Source organism: Lepus europaeus, chromosome 6 (assembly GCF_033115175.1).
Source record: "Lepus europaeus isolate LE1 chromosome 6, mLepTim1.pri, whole genome shotgun sequence".
Taxonomy (NCBI): Eukaryota; Metazoa; Chordata; class Mammalia; order Lagomorpha; family Leporidae; genus Lepus; species Lepus europaeus.
In genome coordinates, this window is record NC_084832.1 from 125,741,579 (window position 1) to 125,767,037 (window position 25,459).

Consider the following 25,459-nt stretch of genomic DNA (forward strand, 5'->3'; position numbering starts at 1 on the left):
GTGGAGCAGACTCTGAGCGAGTCTTGGAGGCCAACAGCGAGCGCTCCCGAGTCAGGACCGAGACAGCGAAAGCCTGGATTGAGAAGATGCTCAGGCACGAGGGAGTCACGTTAGGAAGGACCTTGTAGGCCACATTAAGGAGTTCATTCTTGCCCAAGAGTTTTTGAAAATTGATGGCCAGCATCCTGGCACGGCGGATGAAGATGCTGTGTGAAACTCCAGCATCCCATACTGCAGAACCAGTTGAGTCCCAGATGCTCCGCTGCCTATCCAACTCCCTGCTAATGTGTCTGGAAAAGCAGCAGATGATGGCCCAAGTCCCTAGGCCCCCTGCCTCCCATATGGGAGACATGGATGGAGTTCCAGGCTCCCAGCCTCAACCCTTGCAGCCATGTAGGGAGTGAACCAGCAGATGGAAGGTCTCTTCTCTCTCTGGCTCTCCTTGTCTCTGTCACTCTGCCTTTCAAATGAATAAAAACTAAAATCTTAGAAAAAAGAGTTAGTAAAAGTTATTGAGAGAAGAGTCACAGGGTTAGATCTCCACTGGGAAAAAGTTATGCTGGCTGCTGTTACTAGAAGTCTCAAGAGAGATTTGTGCACCTGTGCAGCCAGTGATACATGTAACAATGTTCACAGAAGCTTGCTTTTCCCAGTAGCCCTAGACCAGAAACAGATCAAATGTACATTGAGATAGAATGAATAAATAAGTGTGGTGTAAGTATCCAATTCATTACTGTAGAATAATGGGGATGGGCAAATTACACTCTACTCACATTACAACATGAATGGACTTCATGCAAATACATTGAATGGGAGAATTCAGACATTGAAAGCTACACAGTGTTCCATCCTATCTACATAAAGTTAATAGCAGACTGAACTGCTAAATGTTACAAGTCAGCATAGTGGAATACTAGTAGTAGGGATTGGCAGTTGGTACAGGCTGAGTTTTGCAGTGCTAGAGAGAGATGCTGTAGGTCTTAACCTGGGCGGTGGTTCACCAGATGTTGGATTTGTGCTAATGCACTTGAGCTGGATGTTTATGTTTGTGTAGTCTCCAGTACAGGTGTAATGATACTGAAAACATTAAAAATGCCCATATATTGGTAGAGTTATTGAATGCATATAGTGAGATCAGTTAGGAAGAAATGATAGGAGTCCAAGTAGGAGAAAACAATGGCTCGTTGAATGTTGCCAGTGATGGTAAAGATGGAAAGAAATGGATTTACTTGAGAGTGATCAATTAGGGAGCACGAAAACAGGATTTGATGGAGAAGTAGATATGGGGTGTGAAGAAGAGATGTCCAGGGTGATTCCTAGGAGCTACTGATTTAGTAGGAAAAGAGGTACTCCTCTATTTGTGGCAAGGGTCAAAACACAGAGGGACAATGTAAGGAGACGTTTCCATGTTTGGAAGCAGAAAGGAAAAGAGTTAGCTGTGGAGCAGCTGTGACAAAAGGAGAAAGGAAACAGAATTGAGCTTGTTCACGAAGAAGAGAAAATTCAAGAACCCCACTGCAGAGTGGAAGAGTGAGTGAACTACAGAGATACAGTAGGGTTGCTGAATGGGGCTGGGGACGTTTTATCATTTTATCTTGAAGAGTGACTTGTACATTCAGCTGTTCCTGTCCAGGAGTGAACAGAACCAGAGCTGAGTGTCACGGATGGTTGGAATTGTACCACACGGGTATGATCAGCATAGCTTTGGGGCACAATGTCAAAATGGCTGAGAGTTGTGATAAACCCATTTATCATACCATCATAAGGAAAGCCCGCTGGAAATTTGGAACTTCACCCAAGAGGGCCTATTAGTCAATTGTCTGTGGCTATAGCAAAATACTTGAGGCTGAGGACTTGATAAAGAGCCTCCCTTAGCTTACAGTTGGGGAGGCTGCACAGTGCTGGTTCTCCAAGGGCCCTGCACGTCTGGTGAATGCTGGTGGGGGTGCAGATGAGAGGAACCACTCAGGCAGCAAGACAGAGAGCAGGGAAGGCCACTGTCGCTCCTCTGTTCTCTCTCTCTCGCAAGAGCTGACAAACATGTAAGCATGAAGTGGACACACTAAATCTGTCAGAGAGCCCAGCAGACTGCAGTCTGGAAGAACTGAGTTGAGCGGAAGCTGCATTTTACCGACAGTTCCAGGTTCCCGAGACGGCAACTCCACACAGTTTCAGCAACGTGCCACCTAGCGCTTGGACGCTCGGGAAAATGGCAGAGCGAGCAATTTTATCTCCGACACGTATCTATCCCCTGTGTTCGTTCTTCTGCTCATGGCCCACTCGGGCATTCTGACGTTGATTGCGGGCACGCACATGGAGGAACTCCTGTGCCTCAGACACTCAGCTGTGTACACTAATCCTCTTTCAACCCAGCAGGACTAGCTCTGACCCTCAGATAAGCTTTCCCTCTTTCATGACTGAAACAAAAAGAACCATTTCCTGAGGGATGCTGATCAGAATATCCGTATAAAGAATTCATTTCTCCATGTACATAACTGGTAATAGCTATTCTCGTTTGCAAGCTCTTTCCTGAGCATGAGGCTTTAGTCATCAGAGCATGTTACAAGGTGAGTACTGTGACCAACTCCGTTTTAAAAATGAGGAACCCGAGGCATGGAAAGGTGGAGGAACTGCCTGGCGAGGAGGTGGCTGAGGCAGGACTCACCGGGATCTTTGTCCAGAGTCTGTGAGCCTAATCGGAGTTCAACCCATCCCCGAGGCTTTCGGTGAGGGGAGGTGCCGCCCTTCTGAGGGGCTCTGTCCTGGCTGAAACAGTCCCTCTGCTTTGGCTTGGCCCTTTCATTCTTATCCAGAGCCGTGTGTGTGTGTGTATTATAGGCTGTTCTGTGGATATTAAATTTTGAAATCAACATTCGGGAAAGTCAATGTCTATTCATGACTCTCACCAGGAGGAAGACTTCTTTATGGTCACTGGGATTGATGATAATAATGGCAGAGTGGAATCTGTGAATTCCTGTAGCTGGGCCACCTCACAGGAGTGGTGTTGAGAACTCTCTGGGGAACCTGAGAAAGGAGCATGTATGCTTTGGGATTTCAAAGAGAGAAAATCTGGAGCTGAGTAGTTAGACAGTAAATGTAATTTCTAATTTCAGTTAACTGGGGAATGAAAGGAAATGTTTGTGAAGCTTTTGTCATGAGCATCCTTGTTGGGAAGATCAAAACCAGTGGATCAGTCTTTAATTTATTTTGGAGAAGGGGAAAGAAAGTGGATAGGCAAACAGTATGAAATTCCTAAGATGCTTCATTTTCCGTTGGGCAGAAAGGAAATAAAAAGTCCTGTATATTAGCTGGCGCCGCGGCTCACTAGGCTAATCCTCCGCCTTGTGGCGCCGGCACACCGGGTTCTAGTCCCGGTAGGGGCACCGATCCTGTCCTGGTTGCCCCTCTTCCAGGCCAGCTCTCTGCTGTGGCCAGGGAGTGCAGTGGAGGATGGCCCAAGTGTTTGGGCTCTGCACCCCATGGGAGACCAGGATAAGCACCTGGCTCCTGCCATCGGAACAGCGCGGTGCGCCGGCCGCAGCGCGCTACCGCGGCGGCCATTAGAGGGTGAACCAACAGCAAAGGAAGACCTTTCTCTCTGTCTCTCTCTCTCTCTCACTGTCCACTCTGCCTGTCAAAAAAAAAAAAAAGTCCTGTATATTATAGTTTTACTGAGCAGTGTGGGTTGAAAATTCAAGGAAATGAAAGAAACAGCATACTTTTTATATTTTCCTGTCCCAAATTCATTTTCATTTAAGTATTTGATTTTTGATCTAATTCATTAATTAATTATATATGCACCTTTTGAACGAATACGTTGACAGTGCCCTGACGGGGAGGGTATTGTGGTGCAGTGGGGTGAGCTGTTGCTCAGGAGCACGAGTGGGCCGGTTTGAGTCCTGGCCACTCTACCTCCAGTCCAACTCCTGCTAATGCACGCTGACTCCTGGTTTTAGCCGGGCCCAGTCCCAACCACTGTGCCCAACCCGCAGATGGAAATCTCTCTATCTCTCCTTCTCTTTCTGACATTCTGCCTTTCAAATAAATCTATTTTTTTAAATTATTTATTTATTTATTTACTTACTTACTTATTTATACTTACTTATTTGAAAGTCAGAGTTACACAGAGAGAGAAGGAGAGGCACAGAGGTCTTCCATCTATTGGTTCACTCCCCAATTGGCCACAACAACCAGAGCTGAGCAGATCCAAAGCCAGGAGCTTCTTCTGGGTCTTACATGTGGGTGCTGGGGCCCAAGGACTTAGGCCATTTTCCACTGCTTTCCCAGGCCAAGCAGAGAGCTGCATTGGAAGTGGAGCAGCCAGAACTTGAACTGGCACCTATATGGGATGCTGGCACTGTAGGCCGCGGCTTTAACTGCTATGCCACAGCGTTGACCCCCAAATAAATCTTAAGAAACGATTAAAAGAATACATTGTACCCATCTGCCAGGCATTGTTCTCGGTGCCATGAATACTGCAGTCAGTACGACAGGCGCTAAGTCCTGCCGTCAGGGTTTCTGGTCTGTGGAGGACAGAACTGAGAGGCAGAGAAAGTCAGTCAACAAGTAGGGAAGACACGAGGAAACCATAGTAAGTCACATCAAAAGATAAAACTGGGTGCTGTGTTACAGAGGGCCTGGTTGAGGGACTGTTTTAGATTGAATACTCTGAGAACATTATGTGACACATAAATGGATGACTGAATAAATGAATGATTAGGGAAGATACATGGGCTCTCAAATAAATAATGAAGCGCAGCCTGGGCTAATATAATGATAGTATTTCAAATAAAGTCCTCTGTGAACATAAAGAAAGAAAAAGTAATATATAACTGAAAGAATTTTACGTGTCCTTATAGCTACATAAGGTTTCATTTCTAAAAAAAAATGTACTTTTGGTGATTTCTTCTTTATTAAATTTTATTTATTATTAATTTGAAAAGCAGACAGAGACAGACAGACAGAGACTTCCATTTCTAGTTGATTCCCTAAACACAACATTCAGGGAGAGATAGGGCTGAGAGCAGGAGCCAGGAGCGCAGTCTGATTTTTTCTCCTGGGTGTCAGCAACCCAAACAGAGGAGCCATCACCTCCACCCTCCCCAAGTGCACATTAGCTGGAAGCTGGATCAGAAGAGCAGCCAGGACTCAAAGCCAGGCACTCTGATACGGGGTGCAGATCTCCCCGGCGGTGCGTCTCTACTGCTGCTGTGTCCACAGATGAAGATGGTGAGGGAGGGGCATCGTAGGCTGAGGAAACAAAACGAATAGAAAAGGTAAAGGCAATGCCACCACGTGCAGCCAGGGAGTGAGAAACAGGGGATGGAGGAGGTGGGGGGGATGCCACTGCGGGCAGAGGAAGTTGATGGAGGCCAGCACTTGCTGGGCCCTCAATACCATAAAACAAGTTGTCAAGTTGTAGGTTTTGTTTTTTTTTTTTTTTTAAGATTTATTTACTTGCAAGTCAGAGTTACTCAGAGAGAGAGAGAGGAAGAGGAAGAGAGAGAGAGAGAGAGAGAGATCGATCTAGTGTCTGCTGGTTCATTCCCCATGAACCGCAATAGCCAGTGCTGAGCCAGGCTGAAGCCAAGAGCCAGGAGCTTCTTCCAGGTCTCCCACGTAGCTATCAGGGGGCAACACTCTTGGACCATCTTTCGCTGCTTTTCCCAGGGCATTAGCAGAGAGCTGGATCAGAAGTGGAGGAGCCGGGACTTGAACTGGCATCCATATGGCATGCCAGCATCATAGGCAGCAGCTTAACCCACTATGCCATGATGCCAGCCCCTACAAGATTTTTTTTTTTTTTTGACAGGCAGAGTGGACAGTGAGAGAGAGAGATAGACAGAGAAAGGTCTTCCTTTTGCCGTTGTTTCACTTTCCAATGGCCGCCGCGGCCAGCGCGCTGCGGCTGGCGCATTGCGCTGATCCGAAGCCAGGAGCCAGGTGCTTCTCCTGGTCTCCCATGCGGGTGCAGGGCACAAGCACTTGGGCCATCTTCCACTGCCTTCCCGGGCCACAACAGAGAGCTGGCCCGGAAGAGGGGCAACCGGGACAGAATCCAGCGCCCTGACCGGGACTAGAACCTGGGGTGCCAGTGCCACAGGTGGAGGATTAGCCTATTGAGCCGTGGCGCCGGCCCACAAGTTTTAATTTTTAAATACTACCTTGTATCCATAAGTATGGTTACTACCAACAAAATAGAGTACTGGTGAGGACATGGAGACATTGGAACCTTTGTGTACTGGTGGTAGATTTCTAAAAATGATGTGGTCACTGTGGAAAATAGCATAGAGGTTCCACAAAAAAAAAAAAAAAAAAAAAAAGCAATTCACTGCTGGGCATGCCTGCAAGAGAACTGAGCGCTGGGTCTCCGAGAAAACTGCACACTTGTGTTCGTGTGGCACTCGTCCCAACAGCCAGGGGGTGGAAGCAGCCCAAGTGAGTGGGTCAGCAGAAGAAATTAAAACATACTGCAGAGTATCATGCAGTGTTCAAAGAGGAAGGAAGTCTTGCCGAATGCCGCAACAGTGAATCGAGGATGCTATGTTAGGTGAAATAAGCTAGTCATAAAAATACTGTTTAATTCCACTTACACGAGGCATCCAGTGTGGTCATATTCGTGGGAACAGAAAACAAAACAGTAGTTACAGGAGGCTGGAGCACCGGGAAAAGGGGGTTAATGGATAGAGAGCTTCAGATTTACAATATTCAAACATTCTGGTGAGATCTGTTTATCACAGCGTAATATTTTATACTTAACACTACTGAACTGAACACTTAAAATGCTAAAAATGAGACATTTTTTGTTAGCTGTTTTTTACTACAGTAAGAAATGTCTTGAGTTACTTAAGTCCTAACATCTTTGTGTTGCTTTGTGTTAACTTCTAGGTGTGTGTGTGTGTGTGTATGTGGTGGGTGTGTGTTAGGTTGCAGGGAGATCCTCACGTATGTGTGTGCTTAGATCTACACTGACTTCCTTTGTGCACGCCACACCCATATGGATCTTGGGAACTTGCGACATACTGAGCAACAAGCCAGCCTGCACAAAGGGACCCTGATTCATGCTTCATCGGTCTGTTTCTGAGTTAGCATCATCTGAATAGTGGGTTTTTTTTTTTTTTTTGAAGATTTATTTTATTTATTTTAAAGACAGAGTTACACAGAGAGGTAGAGACAGAGAGAGAGGTCTTCCGTCCGCTGGTTCACTCCCCAGATAGCCGCAACAGCTGGAGCTGAGCCAATCCGAAGCCAGGAGCCAGGAGCTTCTTCCTGGTCTCCCACACTGATGCAGAGGCCCAGGGAATTGGGCCATCTTCTACTGCTTTCCCAGGCCACACCAGAGAGCTGGATAGGAAGAGGAGCAGCCGGGACTAGAACCAGCGCCCACATGGGATGCCGGCACAGCAGGCCAGGGCTTTAACCCACTGTGCAACAGCACCAGCCCCAGCATCATCTGAATATTGGAAAGGCTTGCCTGCTGTCAGCTTCCCAATAAGATGTCACTGAGTATAGGACGGCATTTGCCCTTGATGCACACTCACTAGGCCTAATGATTTTAATGTTTAATATATTCAACATAAAGATTAAGTAGGTTTGATAGATAAGGTTGATCCTATTTTCTATGGATTAAGCTATGTATAATTAAATAAGATGGTCAAGTCTAAAGGTAGTATTTAACAATACTTCACTGCTATGTAATCTATATTTAAGGTTTTAAAGCATATAAAAACACATAATGTGAATAATCATGTTATCATTTGTATGGGGTCACAAGTACTGAGACAGACCACGTAATTTCAATTGACATGAATTTTGGAAGCCTTGTTATTAACTTTCAGAACTATATATTTTCCTTTCTACAGTTTTTCTGCATTTTGTTAACATGAGAGACTTAGGAGAGTAAGTTGGTGGGGCAATGAAATTAAAAGGTGACTATCTGGTGTAATTATTTTGAAACCCATCCTTTTTTCATAATTCGCGTTTTTCACTAACGTTTTGCAGACCCCTTATACTTACAAATGTAGTCAAGTGTCGTCTTACATGACCTGAACTTGAGCAGGTAACACTTCCCAGGTGCCAAGACAGCAAACTAAATGTCCAGGAGCACCTGCTGGTGACACAGGACGCAGTTCCTCACTGCGAGAAAGGTGGACAGCACGGGCCCCAGCAAGGCTGTGAGTGTATCATCAAGGAATCCTGCAGCCACAGCGTGCCCCCTGCTGAAAGGCTGCACCAGAGTGGTCGGACCAGGAAATACAGAACCCAGAGGCTACTCCTGGACAAGCGTCCCATTGCCACGGAACCGGCACGTGGCTGCTCAGTGCTGATGTGTTAACATGATTCAGCAGTGCCGGGACAGGTCAGCCTCCTCTGTCTCTGAATTCTTAGCGTAGTGACGGCCACGTTGAATCTATCAGTAAGGAGTTACTCAGTGAACAAGTGAATGAATGACAGCCAATTGGGACATTACTTTCTCAAAACATTTGACAATTTGCCTTATGTTGTCTCCCTCTCATAGGACCACGTCCACAGCTTACAATACAACCAATGAAAGTATAATATCTGTTACATGAATTCCTTTTTCAATTAAAAAAATTGTCTCATTTAGTTAACTAAGTTAACTAGAAACCCTGAGTCACATAGAATGGCAAACGCCCAAAACAGCACTCCTGCCTCAGAATCAACCCTTGGGACATTCAGATCAGGCTAAAAGGTCCATGAGAGTCTCACAGGCATGGAAAGCCATGATACGATGGCAAAAAACAATCTAAATGAAAGATCCTGGTGAACAAGACCCCAGCAGAAGGAGCAGGCCATCAAGGAGAGAGGCGCCTTTCTCTGAAGGGAGGAAGGAACCTCCACTGTGATATGGCCTTGACTAAACAAGTTCAGAGTCAGTGAACTCAAGGGGCTTCCATAGCCTAGATAGCTCATAGCAAGAGTCTCGGATGACTGCTGACGTCATAAATAAGAGTGCCAATTGTTAAATCAACAACGGGAGTCACTGGGTACATGCTCCCCAAGTAGGATCTCTGTCCTTAATGTGTTTTACCATGAAACTTAAAAACAACACTACTAGTCGAACAATACCCTATACCTTGTGTGGTTGTGTGAGTGCAGCCTGTTGAAATCCTTGCTTAGTATATACTAAGTTGATCTTCTGTATATGAAGGTAATTGAAAATGAAACTCGATGAAGGGTGGGATGGGAGAGGGAGTGGGAGAGGGGAGGGCCACGGGAGGGAGGGAGGTTGTGGGGGCGGGGAGCCACAACAATACAAAAGTTGCACTTTGTAAATTCACATTTATTAAATTAAAAAAAACTATATAACAAACAAAAAAAAAAGAAAAAAAAGAACTTAATACTTTACCCTTTTAGTATTTTTTATGTTCTACTTAAAACTATTGGTTGAACTCTGTAATTAATACACAATTATTCTTAGGTGTTTAATTAATGCTATAACTAGTGCTCAAATAGTATTTTACACTTTGTGTTTCTCTGTGGGTGCAAACTGTTGAAATCTTTACTTAATATATGCTAGATTGATCTTCTGTATATAAAGATAATTGAAAATGAATCTTGATGTGAATGGGAAGGGAGAGGGAGTGGGAGAGGGGAGTGTTGTGGGTGGGAGGGAAGTTATGGGGGGGAAGCTAGTGTAATCCATAAGCTGTACTTTGGAAATTTATGTTCATTAAATAAAACTTTAAAAAATAAATAAATAAATAAAAAAGAAACCCTGAGTCAGTTAAAAAATAGACTTTGAAAGTCATCTGATAACACTAATAATGAATAATGGACTAAACTGATTAAAAGGAAAGTGATGTGGTGTTGTATAAGCTTTGTAATCAAATATTGCTAGACTCAAATTTCAGCTCTATTGCTTGGGTGCTTTATGAGGCTTGGTGAATTATTTAATCTTTCTGTCCTTCCCTCTTTATTGTGGTGACTTAATGAATTAATGCATATACAATGAGTTAAGGCATATACAATGAATATACTTATCTACTTGGTAAATAATAATTGCAGCTCCTGACTATTTTTCTAACCAATAAAGAGAAGTACTTTTTCTGATTTTCAGTGCCCTGCAAGCGTCAGAACAGGGATCATATGTTGTTTATTCCTAGCCCTAGCACAGTGCTGGGCATGGGTTGGTACTTACTACGCATTTTGGAGTCATAAAGCAAATGGATATTTAAGCAACTATTCAGTGACTGTAGCACACAAGTAGCATACAAGGTTTTGCACCACACAGTTTGTGACTATGGTAGACACATACCTGACACAATCATTTTAAGACTAGAAATAGGGCCTTTGCTAGTGTGGGATGATTTTTAATTCCTTTAATTAATCCAGGTTTCTCACGATGATGAAGGAACTAGCAGGGAATGTTGGAGGTAAATATCTGCACACTGGATGGAGACTGTGTATGCGGGAGCTTTAAAAAGCTCAGGGAAAATGGAATAAAAAGAGAAGTTTATGTTGGTGCAAATTTTTTTTGAAATTCATGCATGGTTTTTTCATACTATGCATTTTCCATGAACTTTGTGAAGATCCTCCCCTGACCCCATATTGTAATGTGTTCACACACAACCACATTCTTGGTAGTGACACAGTGATTTCTACCATCAAGAAAATTTTTGTCATTTGCTTTGCTTACTACCAGTCCAGCTTGTGAGTAGCCAACTGTTATGAAAAGTTTACAGTAAAAACCGTAGAGCAGCTCTGTACTTGGTAATCAGGGAAGTCACCAACAGTGAAGAAGGGATTGTTTTTAATAAGAACATTTTGTACATCCACCTAAAAGCTCTCATGTGGACAGCCTTAGAAGTACAACTGCAGAACATGCCCAATGTATCTAAATGCGTATCAGCAGAGCCGCTGTATGTACCCTGGGTTACATAAACGCACTTTATACTTCTAAAAGAGGTTCAAAGACATTTCTTTTAATCTGTGATTTAACAACCTTTACCATTTTATGCGCATCTCAGAAGTCTGTTAACATTTGCTGGATTTGAGTTCCAATGTCTAACAGATTCTTCTAGAATTATGGAATCATAAAACTATTCCAAATATTGCAATAGGCTAAGCCTATTGCCAAAATATTAAATTATAATTAGAACCCATATCCTAAATAAAGACTAACATGTGCATTGATACTTTTACTGATAGCTCAAAATCTGAGACACAAATCAAATTACTGTCAAGGAGAAACTTCCCACTGCAAACAAATGTAAACTTGGGTTGAGTTTCAGGATATATCTTTCTCCTTGAGATTATTTGAGAGGGATTTTTACACATTATCTTGTTTACAAAACACATAGCATTTTAGACGCATGCTTGGCATAACACAACATGCTGTAAAAAGACCACGCAACATTTTCAAAGAAGGCAGCTGTTTTCAAGTTTGAGAGTTAATCTCCAAAATGCATATTTTAAAATCAAGCTCCGTTACTTTATGGCTTTCTTTGATCAAAAAGAGTCAACAGTTAGGGTAAATACATAACATTGTAAAAGTAGATTGAAAACTGAAATATCCTTTATTTTTCCTTTGCCCATCTGATCCTTGCTGTATTTAAAGACGATTATGTAGTTTCTCAATCTTTTTCATTTAGCTCTAAGAAGGGCAGTTTTGAAAATATTTGAAAGATACATAAATATGAATTCAAGTCACAAATTTTCCCCCTCCAGGAAAAGGATATTGGTCCAGGAAAAATGTCAAAAATAAATATTCATAAGAAAGCTCATGGAAAACCTGTCCATCTTAGACCTTCAACCTTTAAATTGCAACATAGTTTTTAATAAAGAATTTTAAATGTTCTTGTACCATGTACACTATAAGTAGTGAGTCTTTAAATTCAGCTCTTCAGAAGCAGATAATCAATGGCTATTTATGTTTTCCACATTCTTTTCAAAGTTTCAAAACATAAAATATTAAATCTTAAACACTTTGATGTTTCAGAGACTAAAATTAAGGTATGAAAAGTATGCACACGCTTCAAATGAGGATTTTCCATTTTATTTTTATAGCTTTAAAAGTTTCCCTGTGGAGATTCCAGGAGGGCTCAGTAGGGAGAAGGAGTGCTGATCTGCCGAGGGGAAGACAGCAGGACAAGTAGAGGAAGTGCATTCCCAGGGGAGAGTTGGAGAGCCCTTCGCAGGGGGATTCTACCGGAGGAGGAGGAATACCAGGAGCAGCAGGAGCCAGGACACCCACTATGAGTCTCGCTGCCAGGGGCTGGAGACCACTGCAAGCTGAGAGCTGACCACTGGTGATACATCTGAGGACAGCCTTGCAGACCACGCTGACTGTGAGTCCAGCCTCAGCCCTCGTGGGGGGATGGGTACCCACGCAATCCGGAGAAGGAAAAGCACGTGTGTTTCTCCTGAATCCCCCCAACAAGGGCTCCCAGCAACCAGAGGGAGAAAGCAGAATCTTGTCTGTAGTAGAGGCTGTCATGGCTTTGACATGCATGTAGTCAAGGGATTTTACCAGGGAGAGACCTGCATTCCCCGCTGATTTAGAGTCTGGGAGGGCTGACGCGGGCTGGGCACCCACTGAGGACTGTGAGGTGTTCCATCCCTTCTAGAAGCTCAAACTGCCAAGGTGGAGCACTCCAAGTTCTGGAAAGTCTGCTCTCCCTGCGATGGAGTGGGCTCACAGGGCTGAGAATGGATCCGTGCACGCTGTGACAGTGGGGAGCCTGAGACTGCATGACAGGGCGTGGGGTGTGGCTGGGTCTCTGGCACTCACTGTCTCTGGCTTCACAGGCTCAGAGCTCCCTGACTGCCCGGGTGAGTCAATGCATGGGGTTCTGTGCTCACGATGAGGACCACACAGATCCTTTGGTGGTTCATGTGCCTGCATGGGGCCGGGTGTGGGGGCTTTACCCACTGTGGACTAAGCCCACCATTGACCACCTTGGAAGAGGGGAAGTGAGGCTGTAATTACACCCACAGACATGCTCATTCCCTCCCCCCTGCTGACAACAGATCTACCACACCCAACTTGGGTGTCACCCTGGATTCTCGCCGTATTCTTGAGCACTGACTGGAGCTCCCTGGCTCCGCCCAGCACACACCTCTGGATATCCACTGAAGGAGCAGACACTCCACTAAGCCACAGAAGCAGAGTTCAAAGATAAAACCCATCAGAGGAGAAAACCAACAAATGTTTCCACAAAAACCTAAAACACAAATACAAGAAACAAAGCCAAGGAAGACAACATGACTCCTCAAAAGGAATACAACACTTCAGTGTCAGACTGTGAAGTCAAAGAGATTGATGAAATGCCTGAAAACAAATTCAAAAGAAATGATCAGAAAATTACTCAGAAATACAGAGAAATTCATGAAATAAAGAGATCCATACATGGTATTAATGAAAAATTTTGTTGAGAGATTGGGATATGGAAGAGAAATCAAAATGAAATATTAGAAACGAAGAATTCAGGGCCCAGTGCTGTCACATACTGGGTGCTGGCATCCCATATGGGCACCAGTTCTAGTCCTGGCTGCTCCTCTTCTGATACAGCTCTCTGTTATGGTCTAGAAATACAGTAGAAGATGGTCAAGACTTTGGGCCTTTGCACCCATGTGGGAGACCTGGAAGAAGCTCCTGGCTCCTGGCTTTGGATTGGCCCAGCTCCAGCCATTGCAGCCTTTTAGGAGTGAACCAGTGGATAGAAGACCTCTCTCTCTCTCTCTCTCTCTCTCTCTCTCTCTCTTTCTGCCTCTATAACTCTTTCAAATAAATAAATAAATCATTAAAAAAGAAAAATTCAGTATGTTAAACAGAAAATATAGTGGGAAGTCTGAACAGCAGACTCGGTGAGGCAAAAGACAGAGTATCTGACCTTGGACAAATCCCTGGAAATAACTCAGACAACAAAAAAAGGAAAGAAAAAAATTTAAAAACTGAAACTTGTGCTCAAGATTTACTGGATACTATCACAACCAAATATATATTTCTTAGGAGTTCCTGAGGAAAGAGGGAAGGGATTAAAAGGCCTATTCAGCAAAATAATACCAGGAAACTTCCCTAATTTGGAGAAACAAAGGGACACCCAAGTACAGGAAGCACATATGACTCCTAACAGACATGATTAGTAAAGATCTTTAAAATGATACAGTCAAACTTTCTATAGTAAAACATAAAGATTAGATTCTAAGCTATGCATGAGAGAAATGCCCAGTTACCTTCAGAGGATCACCAATTAGACTAACAGCTGATTTCTCATCAGAAACTCTATTGGATAGGACAGAATGGAGAGACATAGCATTATGTAATGATCAAGGGATCAAGTCACCAGGAAACTGTGGCTATAGTAAATGTATATGCACTCAATGCCAGGGAGCCGGGCTATTTAAAACATATGTTAGTGGATCTAAAGAGAGACATAGACTCCGATACAATAGGAAAGAAGGACTTCAACATCCCACTTTCATCAATCAACAGATCAACTAGACAAAAAAATCAACAAAGAAACAACAAGCTAATTGATACCATGGACCAAATAGGCATAACTGCTATCTACAGAACATTCTGTCCCACAGCTGAAGATTACACATGCTTTTCATCAGTGCAGGAACTTTTTCTAAAATAGACCATATGCTTCTAAAAAGGAAGTCTCAGAAAATTAAAAAAAACAAAACTGAAGTCATATTACATATCTTTTTCTGAATGAACAACTTAAGAAACTCTAGAAAATATGCAAATACATGGAGACTGAACAGTAGGCTCTTGAACAAGCAGGGGATCACAGAAGAAATCAAAAGGGAAATCCAGAAATTTCTGGAAATAAGTGAAGATGACAATACAACATCAGAACTTATGGGATATGGCAAAAACAGTGTTAAAAGGGAAATTTATAGCAATTAGTGCCTACATCAAGAAGCCGGAAAGGCATCAAGTAAATGAGCTATCAGTGCATCTCAAGGACCTAGAAGACAACAATAAACAAAACCCAAAATTAGTCGGAGGAAAGAAATAATCAAAATTAGAGAAGAAATAAACAAAACTGAAACAAAACCAATACGAAAGATCAGTGAAATGAAGAGCTAGTGTTTTGAAAAAAAAATTGATATACCATTGGCCCAACCAACCAAAAAAAAAAAAAAAAAAGAGAACACCCAAGTCAATGAAATCAGAGATGATAAAAGGAGATGTAACAACAGATGCCACAGAAATAAATCATCAGGAATTACTATAAACAGCCATATGCCAACAAATTAGAAAATCTAGAAGGAATGGAAAGATTGCTGGACACATAAAATCTATCAAAATTGAGTCACCAATGCACAGAAAACCTAAGCAGACCAATAACCTAGACAGAGATTGAATCAGTAGCAAAGACCCTCCCAACAAAGAGAAGCCCAGGACCGGGTGCCTTCACTGCTGAATTCTACAAGACTTTTAAAGAAGAACTAATTCCAGTTCTTCTCAGGCTATTCAACACAATTGAAAGGAAGGGAATCATCTCAAACTCCTTATATAAGGCCTGCATCACCTTAACTCCTAAATCAGAAAATGATATAACAGAGAAAGAGAACTATAGATCAGTTTTCCAGATGAACCCAGATGCAAAAATCCTCAACAAAATACTGGCTAATTGAATCCAACAAAACAGCAGAAAAATCATTCATCTGGTATGCAAAGATGGGTCAGCATATACAAATCAATAGACGTGACACATCACGTTAACACACTGAAGAATAAAAACCATATGATTATCTCGATAGCTGTAAAGAAAGCATTTGAAAATGCAACATCTTTTCATGATAAAAACTTTAAGGAAACTGGGTATAGAAGGAACTTTATTCGACACAATTACGGCAATATAAAACAAACCCACTGCTATCATCTTATTAACTGGGGAAAAGTTGGAAGCATTCCCACTAAGATCTGGAATCAGACAAGGATGCCCACTTTTGCTATTGCTATTCAACATAGTTCTGGAAGTTTTGGCCATAAGAAAAAGAAATGAAAGGGATATACATTGGGAAGGAAGAAGTCATATTATCTCTGTTTGCGTATGACAAGATCCTGTGTGTAGGGGAACCAAATGTTTTACTGGCCAGGGCTGTGGCATAGTGGGCTAAGCCTCCATCTGTGGCACCAGCATCCCATATGGGCACTGGTTCAAGTCCCAGCTGCTCCTCTTCTGACCTAGCTCTCTGCTATGTCATGGGAAACAGTAGGAGATGGCCCATGCACTTGGGTCCCTGCCCCGATTTGAGAGACCTGGAAGAAGCTCTTGGCTCCTGGCTTCAGATCAGGCCAGCTCTGGCCATTGCCTCTGTTTGGGGAGTGAACCAGCTGATGGAAGACCTTTCTCTCTGTCTCTCCCTCTCTCTCTGTAACTATACCTCTCAAATAAATAAATAAATCTTTAAAAGAAGGCTCCACTAAGAGACAATTGAAACTCATAACAGAGTTTGGTAAAGTGACCGGATATAAAATTAACACACAAAAACCAGTTGCCTTTGCATTCACAGACAGTGCCATGGCTGAGAAAGAACTTGTAAGATAAGTCCCATTTACAACAGCTACGATAATTGTTAAATACCTGGTAATAAATTTAACCAAGGAGCTTAAAGATTTCTACAATGAGAATTACAAAATATTCAAGAACAAAATAGAAGAAGGCACACATGTACACAAAAACATAAAAATCTTCCATGTTCACAGATTGGATGAGTTAATATCATCTAACTATCCATACTATCAAAAGCAATTTACAGATTCAATGCAATCCCAATCAAAACACCAATGACATTCTTCTCAGATCTAGAAAAAATGATGCTAAAATTCATATTGGCTCAATATGAGACCCCCCAAATAGCTAAGGAAATCTTAAATAACAAAAACAAAGTTGGAGGCATCATAATAGCAGATTTCAAGATACACTACAGGACACACATAATCAAAACAGCCAGGTGCTGGCACAAAAATACACATGGAGACCAATGGAATAGAATAGAAACCCCAGAAATTATTCCATACACTTACAGGCAACTTATTTTTGGCAAACGTGCTGAAATCAATCGCTGGAACAAGGACAGTCTCTTCATCAAATGGCACTGGAAAAATTGGATCTATGTATGCATAAGTATGAAACAAGACCCCCACCTTACACCTTATACAAAAATCAACTCTGAATGGATCAAGGATCTAAATCTGTGAGTTGATACTACCCAGTTACTAGAGGGAAGCTTTGGGGAATCTCTGCAAGACATTGGTGTAGGCAAAGACTTCTTGGAAAAGACCCCAGAAGCACAGGCAGTTAAAGCAAACATGACAAATGGGATTACATCAAGCTAAGAAGCTCTGCACGGCAAATGAAACACTCAGCAAAGTTATGTGGCAACTGGCAGAATAGGAGAAAATATTTGCAAACTATGCAACTGATAAATGATTAATACCCAGAATCTGTAAAGAGCTCAAGAACCTCAATAACAACAAAACAAACAAACAAACAATGCAGTTCAATAAGTGTAAAGGACTTGAACAGGCATTTTTCAAATACAAATGGGCAACAGACACATGAAAAAATGCTCAGGCTCAGGGAAATGCGAATAAAAAACACAATGAGGGGTCACCTCACCCCTGTTAGAATTGCTATCATCCAGAAATCAACAAACAGTAAATGCTTCTGAGGATGTGGGAAAAAAAGGTACTCGAATCCATTGTTTGTGGGAATGTAAACTAGTACAACCATTATGGAAGACAGTATGGAGGTCCCTCTGAGAGCTGAAAATAGATCTACCATATAACCTAGCCATCTCATTGCTGAGAATTTACCCAAAGGAAATGACATCAGCTTACAAAAGAGTTATTTGTACCCCCATGATTACTGCAACTCCATTTACCATAGTTAAGATGTCCACCAACTGATGACTGGATAAAGAAAATGTTGCATATATACACCATGGTATGCTACTCAGCCAAAAAAAAGAATGAAATCCTATCTTTTACAACAACGTGGATGCAACTGGAAAACATTATGCTTAGTAAAATAAGCCAGTTTCAAAAAGACAAATATCATATGTCCTCTCTGATATGTGACAGTTAATTTAGAATACAAACAATCTGTAAGAATTGGTCACTTTGGAGATGATTGTCATTTTTAGCTTGTGTGTATGCCCTCGTGGAACTACGGTCTTCCTATTTTGTACTTGCTTAATATTATGATTAGTGGTGCTTTAAGCCTGTGAATATAGACTGTTTAAAATTATGTCCTTGCAAAAACTGAAGAAGAGAAAGGAGGGAGGGAAGGGAGTTGGGGCAGAACAGGGATTGAGGGAAGTATAGTTGTCTATTTATACCCATGGAATGCATAAAATCTGTTCTTTCTGCCTGCAGTGCCAGTACCCTGGGTTCTAGTCCCGGTTGGGGTGCCGGATTCTGTCCAGGTTGCTCCTCTTTCAGTCCAGCTCTCTGCTATGACCCGGGAAGGCAGTGGAGGATGGCCCAGGTGCTTGGGCCCTGCACCCAGATGGGAGAACAGGAGAAGCACCTGGCTCCTGGCTTCGGATTGGCGCAGTGCGCCAGCCATGGCAGCCATTTGGGGGGATGAACAAACGGAAGGAAGACCTTTCTCTCTGTCTCTCTCTCTCTCCCTAACTCTGCCTGTCCATTTGGGGGGATGAACAAACGGAAGGAAGACCTTTCTCTCTGTCTCTCTGTCTCTCCCTAACTCTGCCTGTCCAAAAAAAAAAAAAATCTGTTCTTTTCTATATTAATTTTTTTTCCAAAAAGCCTCAAATATTTCCCAGCTTTAACAGTATATATGGGATAACTGCTCCTATAAAAGTTGAGATTAACAAGTAATTTTATCAAATTCTAGTTCAGTTCTATGCTTTTTTAAAAAAATCTTTTAATATCTTCTGTTTTCTAATAGGACACAGTATAACAGAGAAATGAATAAACAAGTAGCTAACGATAATAACAGAAAAACTTGGACAGATGTAATGATTAGGATGGTTACATGTATTGATATTTCAAAAAAGGTCCTTGTTATCGTGGCCAAACTGATGATATACAAAAGCTAGAATGTTCTACAGTGATCCTCATGTACGACTGTAGGCACTCTTCCAACTGAAAAAGCCTAAGAATCACTCACTTAGCTTCTCTTAGGGCTGTGCCTAAACATACAGATAGAATCCTAAGCTACTAGATCCAAGCATTCCGGGTCTTTTTTCCTTCTCTGGCCTATCTTGATGATGGCATAGGTAGCAAGAGACGGTAGTGTTAGCTTTGGGTGTTCTGCTTTGATCGGCAGGCCACACACATTTCTACCTCATATGACTAGTCCATACAAACTATTTCTGATTATGTTCAGTAAGTATAAAATTCCTCTAAAACACAGCTAATTGCCCTCTGAGCGCCAATGCACTAGGGATACATGAATGTTGAGTAAGATCATGTGGTCGTGTAAGATTTCCCAACTTCCCTGGCTCACATTAAGCCACCAAGGCCCATTCCATTTCACACTTATTTTCATTTCTTGTAAACAATAACCCAGTAACAATAAAGCCATCATTATCAAAGTTTCCTTTTAATATCTCACTTAAATTTCATTGATATTGTCTCCCACTTAGATTTCAGGGGTAACAATGGAAACATTACTCAGCTGGGACTCAGGAGAACTTTGTGTGACCCATGGAATTCTCCCTACCTAGACTGCATGGTTCGGGCAAATCTGAGTTTAGTTTTCTCAAAAGCAAAGTAGGAGAACCAACATGTCTCAAAAGATCACCACAAGGAATATCATGACATGAAATACATGGGCATTGTAAACTGCAAAGTATTATTTCAGTGTATGCTGTTCTTATTGTGATTTTCAGAATCTCTATATTCTATCAGAGGTCTTCAAAAATCTCATGGAAAATGTGCATTATCTTTTAATTGCATTATCTTTTAATCCCATTTTCCAGGAACTTTTGGATACCTCACCATGTTATGGTACTGCAAGTGTGCAATTTTTAAAATGTGGACTTTCTGGGACATAAAATTTGGCTGAGTATTTCGGACAGAAATTGCAATAGATAATGCTGCCAAGCAAAATAAAAAACAGGTTGAGATGAAAGTGATTAGGATGCCCCTTTCCTATGTTGGCAACTCTTAAAATGAGAGGATTTATTAACAAGTAGGTAAGATTGTCATTAAAATTAACTTATGTGCCTGCAATAAGATGTTCACAGCCTAAAACTTAAAAACATGGCAGTTCATTCATGCATAGCTACGCTTTTTTCTTTCAACCATTGCCATTCAAAGAATTGTTTAAAAATATTGAAGTGATTTATCAAACTGCCAGCTACTTTATACACGGTTTTATTTTTCAGTGGGCTCTAGCAATGAGGAGCATGAATTTGAGCTATGAAACCTAATGTCAAGCATCCATGGGCTAAACATCGCCCAGAGTTCTCAGGGTATGCACCTGCTATCAACCCAAGTGGTTTCTTTTCTCAGACGACTCCCACACTGGTTAAGTGCTTCAGACACATCAATTATGCACAGTAAATCTGGTATTCATCACGAATTCACCTAGAAAATCCTGTTTCACAGGTGAACTTGGTTTTCATTAGGAATTAGCATAAGCCATAATGACTAATCTTACATAATGTATCTGTTTATTTTCTTCTGAAAAGTCAGATCGGGTACTTCCTTGATGTGAAATCTTGTCAAACGTTTCCTGCTGTCTTCCTTTCTCTGTGCTTAGCTTAGCAGACGGCATGCACTGGGGCCGTGTCTCTGAGTCTTCACCTAAAATTTACCTTTAAAAACAAACTAGGAGCTCTCCTTTGCGTATCTCATTGTCTTCAGAGCTGAGTCTTCCCCGAGAAGTTTGCACAGTTCATTGAGTCTCTGCTGCATTTTGGGAATTCCGGCGAGCTGAGATTCCAGCTTTTGTTTTTCTTCACTCAACGTCAAACGGATAGCAGTGTCCAGCTGTTCAAAGCGCCAGCCTCCTTGACCGTCAAACTGTAATAAGTGAGTGTGGTATTTCCTGTGGAAGTAAAGTGAAATCATATCATTAGCCATGAATGTGACAAGCCATCGTAGTTACTGGTTCATAATTATAACTGACATTCAAAGGAAAATTGTAAGTGAAGGTACCTATTTCACATTTGATTTTCAAAGATACCTGAAAAGTTAAATATGATTTTTAGAAACATTTATTTGAAAGGCAGTGACAGAGAGAGGGAGGGACAAAGAGAGAAGGAGAGAGAGAGAGAGAGAGATCTTCCATCTACTGCTTCACTCCCCAAATGGCCACAGCGGTCCAAGGCTAGGTCAGGCTGAAGTCAGCAGCCTGGAGCGCCATCCAGACGTCCCACGTGGGTGACAGGGACACAGGTAATCGGGTCATCATTTTATGCTTTCTCAGGTACATGAGTAGGGGTCTCATGGGAAGCAGAGAAGCTAGAACTCAGCTTCGATAAGGGATGCTGTGGCTTAACCTGCTCCGTCACAAATGTTATCTGGTACCAAAAACTATGATTATTTTTAAACCCAAAAGTCATTCACCTACTCTTGAGGAAATTCCTGTTAATTCATTATTTCATATTCTGAATGTGCGTGGATTACAAAAGTCCTGCTGTTGCATGTGTTTAATTGGTTTTCATGACCCAGTGTGCCTCCTGAGTAAATGATAAAGCACACTGAGGTTAGGATAAGGAAATAGAACTGAGAAAATAAAGTGAGTAGAAACAAAGAGACGCCGAGACAAACTACGGAAAATAAAGGAAACGCAAGAGCAATTCCTCAAAATGCTATCTTTTGGGAATGAGTTCTTTAACATAAGTAAAACTGCCTCAATGATTCAAGTTTTAAAACATTTTATAAAAAATGAACACTTAGAATGGAACCTTTTAAAGATATTTCCACATCTTCATGTATTTTAATTTTTCTTCGCACAGCTCAGTTCCCTCCCTGGGAGCTTCACGGAGCCAGAGAAACTTTCCTGGTGAGAGAGGGGACGGCCCAGCTCCTCTGAAAAGACTGAGCTGTCCCGTTCCTGGGCCGTGCGGGCCGTGTGTGCTGACAGCCGGGTCTGTGGCTCAGGTCCCTGGTGGCTGAGTCCCCTGCACTTTGTCACTTACTGAACTGCACCAGGTAAGACCTTCACGTTTTCTTTTTTTAAAATTTATAGAAAGAGCACAGATTTCATGTATTTCATGTATGTTAAGTCCAAAATGATACTTCCCCCCTCCTCCTCCCTTTATTCCTTTTAATTTTTGTGATAAATATTTTTTCCCTTTAAGATTATTTATTTAAGATTTACAGTCACAAGCTCAGACCTCCTCTAAATAAAGAATTCAACAAGCAGATAGACCACTGCTCCTCAGTACAGACAATCTCTTTAGCCTTAAAGCTTCTCTCCTTGCTCCATTTTGATCTTTTATCTACCACCATTACTATGGTTAATGAGCCTTTTCAAGCAGTTTCCACCTCCTTTTTTAAAAATTGAGATAATTCAGGTCGGCGCTGTGGCTCACTTGGTTAATCCCCCCGCCTGTGGCGCCAGCATCCCATATGGGCACGGGGTTCTAGCCCGGTTGCTCCTCTTCCAGGCCAGCTCTCTGCTGTGGCCCGGGAAGGCAGTGGAGGATGGCCCAGGTGCTTGGGCCCTGCACCCGCATGGGAAACCAGGAGGAAGCACCTGGCTCCTGGCTTCGGATCGGCGCAGCGCCAGCCATAGTGGCCATTTGGGGAGTGAACCAATGGAAGGAAGACCTTTCTCTCTGTCTCTCTCTCTCTCTCACTGTTTAACTCTGTCAAATAAATTTTAAAAATAAATTAATTAATTAAAAAGGAGATAATTTGGGGAGCTGGTGCTGTGGTGTAGTAGGTGAAGCCACCGCCTGCCGTGCCGGCATCCCATATGGGCGCCAGTTCTAGTTTCGGCTGCTTTACTTACTATCCAGCTCTCTGCTATGGCCTGGGAAAGTAGTAGAAGATGGCTCAAGTCTTTGGGTACCTGTACCCATGTGGGAGATGCAGAAGAAGCTCCTGGCTCCTAGCTTCTGACCAGTCCAAGTCACTTTCTCTCCCTCTGTAACTCTGCCTTTCAAATAAACAAATCTTTAAAGAAATAAAATAAAGATGGAGATAATCCACATGTGATAAACTCATCCTCCAGCATGTAAAATCTGAGAACTTTTAGTCTATCACAAGCTTGTGCACCTGTTACTGTGACCTAATTCTAGAACATTTCCTTTGCCCCCTAAAGAAACCCTGTGTCCTTAGCGCTCCTTCTCCCTCCTCTCTACCCCCACTGCCACTGCCACCGCTGGCCTCCTTCCAGTCCCTGTGCACTCTTCCATCCTGGGTTTCTCTCATGAACAGAGGCACCCCAGCCTAGGCCTTTTGTGAAGGGCTTCCTTCAGTTCTGAGAATGATCTTGAGGCTCATTCAGCTGCAGAATATAAGAGCATTTCCTTTGTTCTTATGGCTAAATAAAACAGCCTTGGGTGGTCTTGAACATTCTGTTTATCTGTTCACCAATTAACCCAGGGATCCTTGGGATCCACCCCCTATTGACAGGATTTTAACATGCTGTAAAAAGGGAAGCTACACCAGGTTAAATCACCAGGTTAAATGACAAGCTGAAGGTTCAGGATTGTGCATGCACTTGATAGCATGTGGTAGAGGTTAACAATGGTTTCCTTATCCTTTGGATTCTTTTTTTTGTTGTTGTTGTTTGACAGGCAGAGTGGACAGTGTGAGAGAGAGACAGAGAGACAGGTCTTCCTTTTGCTGTTGGTTCACCCTCCAATGGCCACCTTGGCCGGCACGCTGAGGCCGGCACATCGCACTGATCCGAAAGCAGGAGCCAGATGCTTCTCCTGGTCTCCCATGCGGGTGCAGGGCCCAAGCACTTGGGCCATCCTCCACTGCACTCCTGGGCCATAGCAGAGAGCTGGCCTAGAAGAGGGGCAACCGGGACAGAATCCGGTGCCCCGACCGGGACTAGAACCTGGTGTGCCGGCGCCGCAAGGCGGAGGATTAGCCTATTGAGCCACGGCGCTGGCCGGACACATGCATCTTGACCAATGTCTTAACTGCTACATCAAAATGCCTGCCATCCACGTTAATCTTTGCAATCAATAATCACCCATTGGTTATGGGAAAAAAAATACAGCCCATCTTTTCCCACTTCTGAAATCTTTTCAGGGAAAATAAGAATTTCATTTCCCCTAAGAGAAAGGATAGTCAGAAATGACAAATGTCTACAACATGCAATGGCTAAAGTAATTCACAGAGTGGAACTACCGTGATGTTTAGTGTCATAGAGAAATGTACCATGATAGCTGCAATTAAAAATATGTTTTTCCTGTTAAAAGACACAGTATTACAGATTTTATTATTTGCTTAAAGAACTATTTGTTCCTTCAGTGGAGAAGACAATGCCTGGCCATACTTCCAATGCCTCGTTAGTAGGCTTGAGTAAGGGACTGAGAGACAGATAAGCAAATAAACCCACGGCTAGAACAGTCAGGAAAACATCACGACTGAGAGATAATTCCCTGTCTCCCAACTTGTGATGTATCTGGGAGCAGGTCTGGAAGTGACAGGACTGTGTCCCGGTGGGCTCAGGCCTCTGCCAGCCTGTGTGTCACCCTCGATTCAGAGCCATGCAGGCAGATGTCCTCATTGTCCCCACGTCCTCTGCAGGCAGCTGTCAGAAGGACACACACCCATTGACAGGATGTGTGCTGGCCTGCAGGCAGTCTGTCTCTGGAGAGACCAGAGAAGCAGGAGCCCATCACCCAGTGCCACTTAACCTCTACGGAGATAAATCGTCGAGTTCTACAGGCAGGGCCACTTGGAGCAATGCTGAGGGGAAGAACCGCCCCTCCACTCCCTGCTCCCCAAGTATCTGAAGGCTTGCCTGAAGGGTGAGAACAGACGGTTAACAAGGCAAGTCTGCTGTGAAGGCAGTAATGATTCGCTCCTCATTGTAATGTAAACATGCTCTGTGAGATTAGAGGTCTACAGGGCTCTGAGGATTAGCTAGTCTCCTTTCACTGCCATGGACGCCAAGACAGCTTGGCCATGGGATCTCATCCGCCACCTGCCACAGGGAGACAAGAGGAGCCTCTGCCGTCTCTGGACAAACAGGGGCCACAGCGTCTGTAGAGTCAACAGAACAAAACCGAAATGCACGTGTGGGGAGGGTGAACGCAGCATGGGTGGAAAAGTGTTTGTAGGGTTGACACAGGAGAGAGATGGCAGGTTCATCAGACAGACACAGCCGTGTACACCGTAGGACACACTCACTGTGTGATCTCTGCAAGGCGTTTTCCTCGCTTTTCTCAGTTTCTCGTCTGTACAAATGGGAAGTCAGACTACGAATTCTCCGCAGGGTGGCTGAGAGCTTAAGTGCACTGAGGGGACAGAGGGGCTCTATCTCTTCTTCCCCACCATCATCCTGACTGAGTCAGTGGAAAA

General features: G+C 42.9%; 1 protein-coding gene across 2 annotated transcripts in view; it reads right to left on the reverse strand.

Annotated features, from left to right (window-relative positions):
* Nucleotides 1-19,599: 19,599 nt before the first annotated feature.
* ABCD2 (ATP binding cassette subfamily D member 2) overlaps nt 19,600-25,459 on the reverse strand; it is a 51,674-nt gene continuing 45,814 nt past the window's right edge. For both annotated transcript variants that reach the window (XM_062195534.1, XM_062195535.1), the window contains one exon: nt 19,600-21,011. In XM_062195534.1, coding sequence (XP_062051518.1) covers nt 20,792-21,011 — 220 coding nt within the window. In that variant the 3' untranslated portion in view covers nt 19,600-20,791. The remainder of the gene's footprint in view (nt 21,012-25,459) is intronic.